Here is a 12,716-nt window from a genome sequence, read left to right as displayed (position 1 = left end):
AAGAATGTACATTTAAAAAATAGAAATCACAGCCCTGGCACAGTGATGCACACCTGTAATCCCAGCCACTCAAGAGGCTGAAGCAGGAGGATCACATGTTTGAGGTTGGCCTTGGCAAGTTAGTGAGACCCTATCTCAAAATAAAAAGGGCTGGAGATTTAACTCAGTGGTAAAGCGCCCCTGGAATCAATCCCCAGTTAACCTCCCCACCGCCACACATAAAGATTCATGAGATGGATATACTTGGCATATTTGAACTTTAAAATATTAAATTTGGGAGACATTTTCAAAAACGTGGATTTTAGGCCTTTTATTTCATCCACTGCCATCCAAGTTAGAAAGAAAAACACTAGGATCATAACTCTTATTTATGCATTTTTAAAATAACAATTTCAGGGTTCAGGTTGCAGCTAAGCAGTAGAGCGCTCATCTAGCACATGCAAGGTCCTGGGTTCAATCCTTAGCACCACATATAAATAATTAAATGTTTTTTTTTTGAAAAATAGCAATTTCAGGGGGCTGGAGTTGTAGTTCAGTGTTAAAGTGCATGCATAGCATGTACAAGGGCCTTGGTTCAATGCTTAGCAACCCCAAAAATAAATAACACAAAAACTAAAAATGACAATTTCCGTGGGCCCAAGAATGAATCACTTGCCTATAAACTTGAATAAAAGCTACTAGATATCACACCTTGTTGTCTCCTAAAAGTTTATCATTCTACTATTTCTGTCCTGGTGTATGTTTTCCACAACTAAAGGGCATGATATTACCTTATATTTATATTGTCTACAGGGATCCTGTGTTCTTTAAAGATTTACTTGGCCTGAAATGTATGAAAATCCCTTTTCCTGACTGATTAAAATAGATACTATACATTAGTAAAACAGCCAGCTCAAAGACCAACTAGATAACTACTTCTCAGATTTTAATGTATAAAAAAAAAAATCTGTATCTTGTTTAAAATGCAGATTCTAGGCTGGGGATGTAGCTCAGTGGTATACTTCCTGCCTAGCATCGCCAAAAAAAAGCAAGCAGATTCTAATTCAGTAGTCTACAGCAGGCATGAGATTTTCATTCATAATCAACTCCTAGGCAGTAAATATGCTGCTGATCTCCAGGTCTGCTGAGCAGCAAGGGCTACGTCCACATACCCATAACTCCAGACATTATCATAAGAGGTGCTCAAAAAATTGGTCTTGAAAACTGACACTTCAACAAATACAGGTATATACATGTTCAAAGCAGCAGTATCCACAACAGACAGAAGGTGGAAACATACCATCAATGTCCTTCAGTGGATGAGTTGAAGCGAATTATGGTATAGACAAACAATAGAATATTATTTAACCATGCACACAAAAAAGAAACACTGATACATGCTATCGTGCAGATGAACCTTGAAAATGTTATGCTAAGTGAAAGAAGCCGGATCCAAAAGAGCACATTTGGTATGATTCCATTTACATGAAATATCCATATTAGGTAAATCCTCAGAGACAGAACACAGGTTGCCAGCAGTTGAGTGAAGGGGAAATAGGGACTGATTGCTGAATGAGTAAGTTTTTTTTTTTTTTTGAACTGGTGACAATGTAATAGAACAAGACAGAGGCAGTGGTTGTAAAATACCATGAATATACTTAATATATCACAATGATATACATAAAAATATTTCCACTGTAATATAACATTTCATATATTTCACTTGTCTCTTTCTTCATTGATAAAATGCAGATATTTACCCTATTCACCACAAAATTCTAAGGAACCAAAGGAAAGTAAAACATTTATTCTAAAGACTATAAATTAGGGTTAAAGGTGCAGCTCAGAGGTAGAGCACTTGCCTAGTAATGTGAAAGGCCCTGGGCTAGCACTGCAAAACAAAACAAAACCAAAAGATACCATATGAACAAGTAATGCTGCAATATCATTACCATTAAGGCTGCATTTCTCAAAAGTATACATGGTTTCAGCTGTGGAAAACAATTCTTGAAGATCTGGTAACTACTGACATTGCAATTAATAAATTAACCGGCTGGTTATTTAATAAATTAAAGAGCTGGAGATGTGGCTCAGAGGTTAAGTGTCCCTGGGTTCAAAAAACTAAAGTCTCACTGCATGGATCAACTTCAGGAAATATCACTCTTTTTGTTTTCACTGTAAGGTGACTAGTTCTGTTTAGTGGTAGATCCAAGCTCTGACATATGTTCAGAAATTTATTATCCTTCTCTTTCAGGAAACAAAACAATTCAAATGCCTTTTTTTGTCTAAAATACAAGAACCTACTTAAGATAAATAAACCAAGGAGAGAAAAGGTTATCAGTGAGGGGATATGTTGGCTACAGCTGTGTGCTCCACTATCTGTTACACAAGAAGATATAGAGTCTGGCAATGATTTTTAAAATTCTAAGCCCCATTCTCTATGAAATAAACAGGCAAGCTGTGGAGTCATGGAATAAGTCCCTTTGCTCAGCATGAATCAAATACACAAGCAGCTTAGCTCTCTGAGAAAAACTGCCAAAGGCTTTCAAAAGTACACATTTATTCTTTTTTCACCAGATGCCACTTCCTATTCTCCTCACTTTCTCCCTATTCAATGAAGAGAGAGCCATTGGCCAGGTAAGAACTCTTTCGCCTAAAAGCATGTCTCCCTCCTTCCTCTGTGAAATAAACTTACTGTAACAGTTCAACTTACCGCAAAGATTTTTAACAAAGTTTTCATGTAGAGCTTTCGGATACCAAAAGAGACTCCAAAAATGGCAGGGACTATGATGAAAACAAGCAGGAGGGTGAAGAGGACTGTCAGGGAGATGCCCAGAAGGTTGACTATCAGGCTATCAAAAGGCAGCAACAGAAACATGGTGGAGGATCCAGGCCAGGCCAGTGCCCTCCTCCCCAAGCACAAATCACAGCCTTCAGATGGTCCTTTCTAACACCAGCAGCCTATGAAAGGAAGTCAGTCCTCCGAGAGTAAAATACTCCATTCCAAAGTTCACATCATTCAACTGCTTGTATAGAAGGGTTGGGGGCAGAATGACAGTACAAAAGGGCCACAGGAAGCAGCCCAAGAATGCCAGGTTTCCCCAGAATAGAGAGACTTCACAGTGAATGCGGGAGGATAAGTTTTAGTTAAAACATCCAAGTCCAGACTGAGTTTCTGTGCAAGTGAGCACCGAGGGAGGGGTCTCTGCTCTGCTATACTTATACTGCTTCCAGAGGTTTTCTTTCTTTTCCTGCCCCAGAGCATTCAGTAGATAAATCTGTCCTGCAGATCTGTATTGCCAGAAGTACCAAGAAGAGTTCACCTTGGTGCCAGAAAAATCCTGAAAACTCCCGTAGAGGAGGGTGACTGTTAGTACTTCACCCAGAAGGCTTTTTGAACGTGAATATGTGGAAATTAAATAATCGTTTTACTTAAAATTCCTTCATAAGCTGAAAATCAAGTTCATTGTAGAGAGTTCGTATCTGGCCCCATTCTCCCTCTGGAGAGGCTCTTGGTGCTTGCTGCCCCGAGGACCCTCCTACGTGGAGAGTCCCAACCTTCTCCAGTAGGACACAGATGCTGGCACTGAATGTGTCATGCTGCCTGCAGTGAGTGTAATTCCAGACGCGCCTGGCATTGATGTACTCTCGATATTCTTCTCCCTTAAGGCCCCCTTTTCAGCGGTGACCTTGGCAAAAAGTTGTTTACATGCTGCCAGATCTAGGGGTGGAAAGAGAAACACTGTCAGTCACACAAATCAAGAGGAGAAATGTCAATGTGCTTTGTTTACGGGCAGGGAGGGTTGTTTCACCATGAGCTTATCGTCAGAGCCAGCTTCTCAAGCCACTGAAGACAGAGGAACCAGGCAGGGCCACATATGGCAGACACTGATGAGAGGAAAACAAATATTCCATCTAGTTTCAACTCCAATGATAGGAATTGTGGTCACTCAAACTTTCTGAACAGAACATGCACGTCTAAAAGACACATTTCAAAAGACCAAAAGGGTATATTATGAAATGTAAATCTCCCTCCTACCTGTCCTGTTACCCAAAGTTCTCCAAGATTCAACCATAGTACCAGCTTCATAATCTGCCCTTGATAGTCTCTGCTTATACAAGGAAGTCATATTCCTCTGCCCAGGCCTGGCAGCAACAACAATGGCATACAACAAACATTGTTCTTCACCTTGCTTTTTATTTGGTTTTAGCTTAACATATCCTGGAAATAGTTCCATCAGCACATGCAGAGCTGCTGCACTCTTTGCAGGTATATATAGTTTTCAACTGTTAAGAATACACCAGGACCTAGGTTACCAATCTCCTAAAGCTAGAGACTACTAGTAGTTCCATTTTGTTTTTTATAAAAATGTAATGAATAACCATATGCATGTGAGATTTAGTACATAAAATGCACATGGTGAATATATTTCTAGGATAAATTCCTAGAACAGAATTGCAGGAGAAAAGGAAATGCATAGTTTCAACATTGCAAAACAGTGTTTTATTTCCTCCATAGAGATTAAACCCCTGCAGTCTATCTCCCTACCCTGGCTACTCATTTTAAAATTCCACTATTTCGAATATCTCACAAAAACATTCCAATTTTACAGTATTCATTCCATATCACAAGTTATCAAGTCCTGAACCTGGGAGTATCCTATCAAGTCTTTTAGGCAAAAGATCTCCTGTACCTCATGGTGTAGAGACTGAACTCAGGGCCTCACATGTGCTAGGCACTTGCTACAACTCGAGTCCCTGGCAAAAAGATTTTGGCTTCTCACAAATCATCATCTAGCTCTGTCCTAAAATATTTAGAAATTCAAGAATTGAACAGGTACTGACTTCATTTTAAATTCTGTCCAATGCTTTATAAACTCAAACATGTTACCTCATTTGGTTACCTTGAATTTGTCAACATGTATTATTCCATTTTCTAAATGAGGAAATGAAGAGAGATAGACACAGATCCATTTCTATACAGCTCCAACACTTTTTCACACAGTGATCAAATACTCAACAAGGACACGACAGTTCAGTGACAATGAGTCACAAATAAAAGTTTCCATTTTTTTTTTCTTTTGGTGCTGGGGATTGAACCCAGGGCCTTGTGCAAGCAAGGCAAACACTCTACCAACTGAGCTATATCCCCAGCAAAAGTTCCCATTTTTGATCCCCAGGTTCCCTCATTTTCTTCTACTTTTACCTCATTATTATTGCTAACATTTACTGAATGCTTACAAGATGATTGGCACTGAGTAATAAGCACTTTACATATATTGTTTTCACTTAGTTCTCACAACTCTGGAAGAATTATTATTATCAAGGCCATTTATAGGCAAGGATACTGAGACTTAGGAGATTATTCACAGTGGTAGAATAGGATAAGGACAAGTGCCTTTGTCTCTGACCTCTTCCTATCTCACAAACTATCCTGAAATAATTCTTTCATGCCAGGCCTGCTCTACAGAACTTCTTGTGATTAGAGAAAAACCACAAAGCAGATCTGGATTCACTTATCAAGATTTGGTGTTCTTCTCAGAATCCAAAGTACAGACATGCTCTTTCATTTTTATAAACTGGCCAAACTATATGTGCATGCCAGATTTCTAACTATATTCCAAAGCAGCTGAGGAATCTGCGTCACTGTGTTCCATTTACCTGTCAGATCGCTGCCTAATTCTACAGCTGTACCTCCACTCCAGTCTTTCATCTCAACCCTCCCATGAGAAAGATGCAGCAAGAAACCTCTGTCCCACTGGCCAAGGTTACTCTGAGTTTCAGGGACCCAGGGTGACTGTCATTAGGGCGACTTTGACGCCACATGCCAAAGTTTTGATGGCTCTTCTTTGAATCACAATCAATTGAGAATTCCCAATGTTATTCTGGGTTAATGTCCCCCAAACAATAAACACATGTAGCAACAAACTAATTTCTTCACCTAGTTCAGGGGTTGGCAAATCACAATGTGTGGGCCAACTCTAGCTATGGCCAGTTTTATATGGATCTTGAGATAGATCCATATCTTACCTTGAGATAGGTATGGTTTTCACGTCTTTAAAGAGATGAGAGAATTTTAAAAAGATTATAACAAAGACCACAGCCTACAAAGCCTAAAATATTTACTATCTGCCCCTTTACAGAAAGTTTGCAACCCATGACACAGTTGATCCTTCCTTCCCCAGAGGTAGTGACCTCTCCCCACGTTGTCCCGCCGCACCCTGAGTTCACATTTGTGAGTGCCAGCCTCTCAGAGAACAGGAAACTAGCCAAACAAGTTATCCAGCCAACATTAATCTTCACATAAATTCTCAGAAGTAGAGGAAACAGCAAGCAAACTGGGACTGGTTATCAAATAAGCTTCCAAACAACTTGGGAATTAGTATAAAAATAATTAAAGCCAGAGGTATCTGGTGTCTCATGGACCCCTTAATACAGACTTTGATGTCTGGAAATATCAAAACTCTACTCACATCTGAAAAGAATCCAATCAAAGTACAATTTCTGGATAACTGCTGATTTAGGAGAGGATATTACTTTAACTCAGGTAAATATAACCATGACTATTTAAAAGTGTGAAGTAGGGGAAAACATTAATTCCTAGAAATAACTTAAGTTCCACATCTGGATTCCAGCTAAACTCACGAAGAATCATTTGGACCAAAGTTGCCTCAACAGCTCAAATGTTCCAGAGAGAAACATAAGAGCCAACTAACTCTGAACCTTTTAGGAAGGCAACAGAGCCCATCTCCAGGCCAACTAAACAATTCAACCTGCTGAATGGCAAATCTAAGCCTGGAGGCCTCCAGATGGCCTCAGTTCTTGGAGTGACTAGTTCTTCAATTCAACAAATATTCACTGAGCACACACCATGTGCCAGATATTTATTCCAGGGTTAGATATTATTGTTGAACAAATATTCCTAGAGAAAACAATCAAGCAAGTAAACATATATAAAGTCACAATTTCAAATTTTCATGATTTTTGTTTCTGTGTATTTTTGCACTACTGGGGATTGAACTCAGGGTTTCACACATTCTCGTGAAGTGTTCTATTACTGAGTGATATCTATCCCCTGCCCAATTTTCAAGATTTTGGAAAAAAACAGAGCCCAAGAGGAAAAATTAGAGGAAAGTTAACGTAAATCAGGACCTCAAAGCTGAGCTTGGGGGTGTACCCTTTAATCCTAGTGACTCAGGAGGCTGAGGCAGGACAAGTTTGAGGCCTTGTTATCGGAAAAAAAAAAAAAAAAAGGCTGAGAATGTAGCTCAGTGGTAGTGTGCTCCTGGGTTCAATTCCCAGTGACATTCATAAATAAATAATTAGGGCCTCTACACCCCTTCATCAAGTATGTGGTAGAAACTGTTATCTTTCCTAACTGCAGGATCAAATACTTCCCAGCTAACTCTTTGAGACATTTTCTAATTCAGGAAACCATGACTGTCAGAATATGTCCAGAGATGCCAAGTACCAATCTGAAAGGTTAAAAAGAAATGCCATTTCATTAAAAATAAATGCTTAAGACTACATAGGAATATATACTGTTATGGACTGGATATAAAGTAACGCCCCCACAAAGATCTTATGTTCATGTAGGAATATTCAGACATGAAATGATTGGATTATGAGAGGTCTTACCTAATCCTAACTTAAATGGACTAACTAGGTGGTAACTGTAGGCAGGTAGGGGTGTGGCTAAGGAGGCAGGTCACTAAGTGTTCCCTGCAGCCCCCTTTCCTCACCCCTGCTTCCTGGTAGCCATGAGTGGAACAGCACTCTTCTACCATGCCCTTCTGCCATGATGTTCTGCCTCACCTTGGGCCCAGAGAAATGGAGTTGGCCCACCATAGACTAAACCTCTGAAACTATAAGTCAAAAGAAGCTTTTCCTCCTCTAAATTGTTCTTGTCAGGTATTTTGGTCACAGGAACAAAAGGATAACACACGTGCATTTTTAAAGCACACCAAGTATAATGTCTGCCACATATTAGATACAAATAAACAGTACATATTATTTCATTAGGATCAGAAGAAACCCAGTGGGCTATCTTCAGTTCTAGATACCAAACTTTCAGAAAGCTTTAAAGATTATTTCAAAGTAGAACACAAAATCCATAATCCAAAAAATACTACACGCATAGAAAGTAGCAAGTGCTCATTTTAAAAAGTTAGCTATACCACCATTTGACCCAGCTACTCCCCTTCTCGGTCTATTCCCTAAAGACCTAAAAAGAGCATGCTACGGGGCTGGGGATGTGGCTCAAGCAGTAGCGCGCTCGCCTGGCATGTGTGCGGCCCGGGTTCGATCCTCAGCACCACATACAAACAAAGATGTTGTGTCCGCCGAGAACTAAAATAAATAAATATTAAAAAAAAAAAAAAGAGAGCATGCTACAGGGACACTGCTACATCGATGTTCATAGCAGCACAATTCACGATAGCAAGACTGTGGAACCAACCTAGATGCCCTTCAATAGACGAATGGATAAAAAAAAAATGTGGCATTTATACATAATGGAGTATTACTCTGCATTAAAAAATGACAAAATCATAGGATTTGCAGGGAAATGGATGGCATTAGAGCAGATTATGCTAAGTGAAGCTAGCCAATCCCTAAAAAACAAATGCCAAATGTCTTCTTTGATATAAGGAGAGTAACTAAGAACAGAGTAGGGACGAAGAGCAGGAGAAGATTAACATTAAATAGGGATGAGAGGTGGGAGGGAAAGGGAGAGAGAAGGGAAATTGCATGGAAATGGAAGGAGACCCTCAGGGTTATACAAAAGTACATACAAGAGGAAGTGAGGGGAAAGGGAAAAATAATACAAGGGGGAGAAATGAATGACAGTAGAGGGGGTAGAGAGAGGAGAGGAGAGGGGAGGGGAGGGGGAATAGTAGAGGATAGGAAAGGCAGCAGAACACAACAGACATTAGTATGGCAATATGTAAATCAATGGATGTGTAACTGATGTGATTCTGCAATCTGTATATGGGGTAAAAATGGGAGTTCATAACCCACTTGAATCAAAGTGTGAAATATGATATATCAAGAAATTTGTAATGTTTTGAACAACAATAAAAAAATTAAAAAAGAAAAAAGAAAAAAAAAAGAAATAAAAAAATAAATTTAATTCCTTTTAAAAAAAAAGTTAGCTATAACAGAAATATGGCAAAAAAAAAATTTTTTTTTAATCAGAGCATTAGTTATATGTAGTAGCTGGGTTCATTTTGACCAAATCATACATGCGTTGGATTTGATCTACTCCATTTCAGTCCCAGTTTTCCACCCCCCCCACCCCCAATCCTTAATCCTCTACTTATCTTCCTTTTTGCTCTTTTATTCATTTTTGATTGCTGCTTTCACAAAGGGGAAATGCCCTGCGGTATATACCTATTTACACATAACATGATTTTGTTATTATTCATTCCACATTTCCTCTCCTTACCTGTTCCCTCCAGACCACCTCCACCTACTCCTTGTATTTTTTTTTTTTTTGATGTTCAATCCCCCACTACCTCTTTTCCTTATTTTGCTCTAGCTGCCACATGAGAAAAAACATTTGACCCCTGATTTTTTGAGTCTGCCTTATTTCACTTAGCATGATGTTTTTCATTTCCTCCCTTTACTGGCAAATGCCATAATTTCATTATTTATGGCTGAATATAACTCTATTGTATATATACACCACATTTTCTTAATCCATTCGTCTATTGACAGGCATATGTGCTGGTTCCATAATTTGGCTACTGTGAACTGTGCTACTATAAATATTGAAATGGCTGTATTGCTATAGTATGCTGATTTAGTTCTCTTGTATAAATACGAAGGAGCAGGATTAGCTAGGTCATATGGTGGTTCCATTCCTAGTTTTTTTTTTTAAAGAAATTTCCATACTGCTTTCCAAAGTGAATTGTACTAATTTGCAGTCCCACCAACAATGTGAGCGTACCTCTTTCCTCACACCTTCACCAACATTTATTATTATTTGTATTCTTGATAATTGCCATTCTGACTGAAGTGAGATGGAATCTTAATGTAGCTTTTATTTGCATTTCTCCAACAGATAGAGATGTTGAAAATTTTTTCATATATTTGTTGGCCATGGATAAACCACTATACTGGTGAGAATGAGAAAATATCCTTGAATACAGCTGGTTGAAGCATAAAATGGTACAGCCTCTTAATAAAGAAAAGTTTAGCAATTGCCATAAAAATTCTAAATTCACCTAACCTTAGATCCAGTTATTTCATTTGTTAAAAAAAAAAAACTATCCTAAGAATAAATTAAAACAATGTTCTCAATCAGGTGTTATTTTTGACCCTGATGAGAAAAGCTGGCAATGTTTGCGTTGCCACTAATTATCTGGTTATAACAACTAGAAATGGGATGTTACCAGCTTCTAGAGTATAGAGGGCTGAGAAGATACCAAACATCCTGAAATGCACAGGACAGGGCCCCACAACAAAGACTTGGCCACAGACGCCAAGGGCTGAAATTGAAAAACCCCTTTTTCATTTGCAAAAGAAAAGTAGGTGCTAGGTTACTGACTACAGCATTACTTATACCATCTAAAGAAACACAGATATCCAGGAGTATAAGATACAATGGAATATTATTCATCTGTTAAAAAAGACAGAAAGAGACAACGAGGATTGGGAGTACAATTCAGTGCAGGGGTATAGTTCAGTGGCAGAGCACTTGTTTATTCAGCTTCACGTGAGGCCCTGGGATTCAATCCCCAGCACCATAAAAAACACTGTTGGTGGTTACGTAAATCAATACTGCCAGTATAGAGAACAGTATGGAGAGTCTTCAAAAAACTAAACTCAGGACTACCATATAATCCAGTAATTCCACCATTGGGTATAAATCTAAAGGTGTTATAAAACCATTATGCCAAAGTTACTTGTACTCTCATGTTTACTGCAGCACTATTCACAATAGCTAAAACATGGCATCAACCTGCATGACCTTGGGATGAATGGATAAAGAAAATGTGGTATATATTCACAACAGAATATTAGCCATAAAAATGAATGAAATCCTGTCACCTGGAGCAACATAAATACAACTGGAGGTTATCAAGTGAAATAATTCAGATTATTTGGAAAGACAATTACTACATATTCTTATTCATTTGTGGAAGCTAACATGCAATATTGTAAAAGAACAGATTGGAATAGCAGTCACTAGAGACTAAGTTAAGGGCAGTGGAGAAGGGGGTCAGAAAGAAATTCAATAAAGGGGAATCAAAACATAATTAGAAGAATTATTTTTGGTTCTTCTTTTAAAACAATCTATGATATATTTCAAAAAAACTAGAAGAGTACAAAAGTCCCAAAACAAAAAAATGATTAATGTACTGGGCACAGTGGCTCCTGCCCATAATCCCAGCAACTCTGGAGGCTGAGGCAGGAGACTCACCAAGTTTGAGGTCAGCCTCAGCAACTTAGTGAGGACCTAAACAACCTGTCTCAAAATAAATAATTAAAAAAGGGCTGGGTATAGCACAGTAGTAAAGTATCCCTGGGCTCAATCCCCAGTACTGGTAAAAATAATAATAATAATTATGTTTGAAGAGATGGAAATGCTTATTACCCTGATTTGACTATTACACCTTGTAACATGTACTGAATTACCATAATGCAACCCATATAAAGATATATAAAAATATTATCCCAATAGTAAAATCCCCCTCCAAAAAAAGATTATGAGACAATAAACATAAGGTTCTTTTCCAGTACTCTTTTCATAGTAGAAAATGCTTAAAATGCGTAAACTATTATTTTTATTTCTATTCTAAACCTGTCACTACGAATGAGGAGGGGCATTTGAAAGTGTTTCCCAAAAAGTAATGACATGCCATTAATGCACAATCTATTTTCTGCTATTATTCTTGCCTAAAAATGTTCTGAATCCCCTAAAGTGGCTGGAGCATGAGGTTCCCAACCAGAAACTTCATGAGGTCTGACAGGGAGGAAAAACAAAGCTACACCTGTGTCTGCAGAACACACTTGGGGGAAGAAAAGACTGCTGTAGAAATCAGGAAAAAAAAAATTGATGCTTAAAGATGGCACACTGTGTGAATGCATAAACAAAGACTAAGATTCTGCCACAGCAATTCTGAAATCAAGAAAGTAGATACCCAGCCTGCTGCAGTGGTGTAGGCCTGTAATCACAGCAACTCAGAAGCCTGAGGCAGGAGGATTGCAAATTTAAGGCTGGCCTTCACAACTTATTAAGACCCTGTCCCAAAATAAAAACTAAAAACGGACAGGGATGTAGCTTAGTGGTAAGCACCCCAGGGTTCAATTCCCAATAACCCCCCCCACAACAACACACACACACACAAAATAAATACTCATGTACAAAAACAGCAGGGATGTGAGCAGTGTAGGTCCTGAAAAACCTAGCCAGAACCATTCTTTGTTTGACCACAATTGGATGCACTGATTCTCCACTCAGGATACACATTTCAATCACCTGGTCATCAGTCTAGATGACATAAATCAGGGTGAATACTAAACATACTAGGCTTCCATAATTAATTTTCCAGGGTCACACAACTAGTAAATGGTAGAACAGAATTAGGACAAGTGCCTTGGTCTCCAAGACGATGCATGCTCTTTAACTACTATACCTTCCCATCTCTTAAAGTAGCCTAAAATAAATTTCCCTCGTGCCAAGCCTGCTCTATAGAACTTCTAATGATACAAAAAAAAAAAAAAAAAAAAAA

The 12,716-nt window shown here is 38.6% G+C and overlaps 1 protein-coding gene across 2 annotated transcripts in view; it reads right to left on the bottom strand.

Annotated features, from left to right (window-relative positions):
• The window catches only part of Gpat4 (glycerol-3-phosphate acyltransferase 4), a 42,169-nt gene that overhangs the window by 19,073 nt on the left and 10,380 nt on the right, over nucleotides 1–12,716 (bottom strand). For both annotated transcript variants that reach the window (XM_015506214.2, XM_015506215.2), the window contains exon 2: nucleotides 2,693–3,700. In XM_015506214.2, the coding sequence (XP_015361700.1) occupies nucleotides 2,693–2,857 (165 nt within the window). In that variant the 5' untranslated portion in view covers nucleotides 2,858–3,700. The remainder of the gene's footprint in view (nucleotides 1–2,692; nucleotides 3,701–12,716) is intronic.

This window comes from Marmota marmota, unplaced genomic scaffold, assembly GCF_001458135.2.
Source record: "Marmota marmota marmota unplaced genomic scaffold, marMar, whole genome shotgun sequence".
In the NCBI taxonomy this organism is placed as follows: domain Eukaryota; kingdom Metazoa; phylum Chordata; class Mammalia; order Rodentia; family Sciuridae; genus Marmota; species Marmota marmota.
Note: the sequence above shows the minus strand (reverse complement) of the source record. Positions and strands in the feature narration are given on the sequence as shown.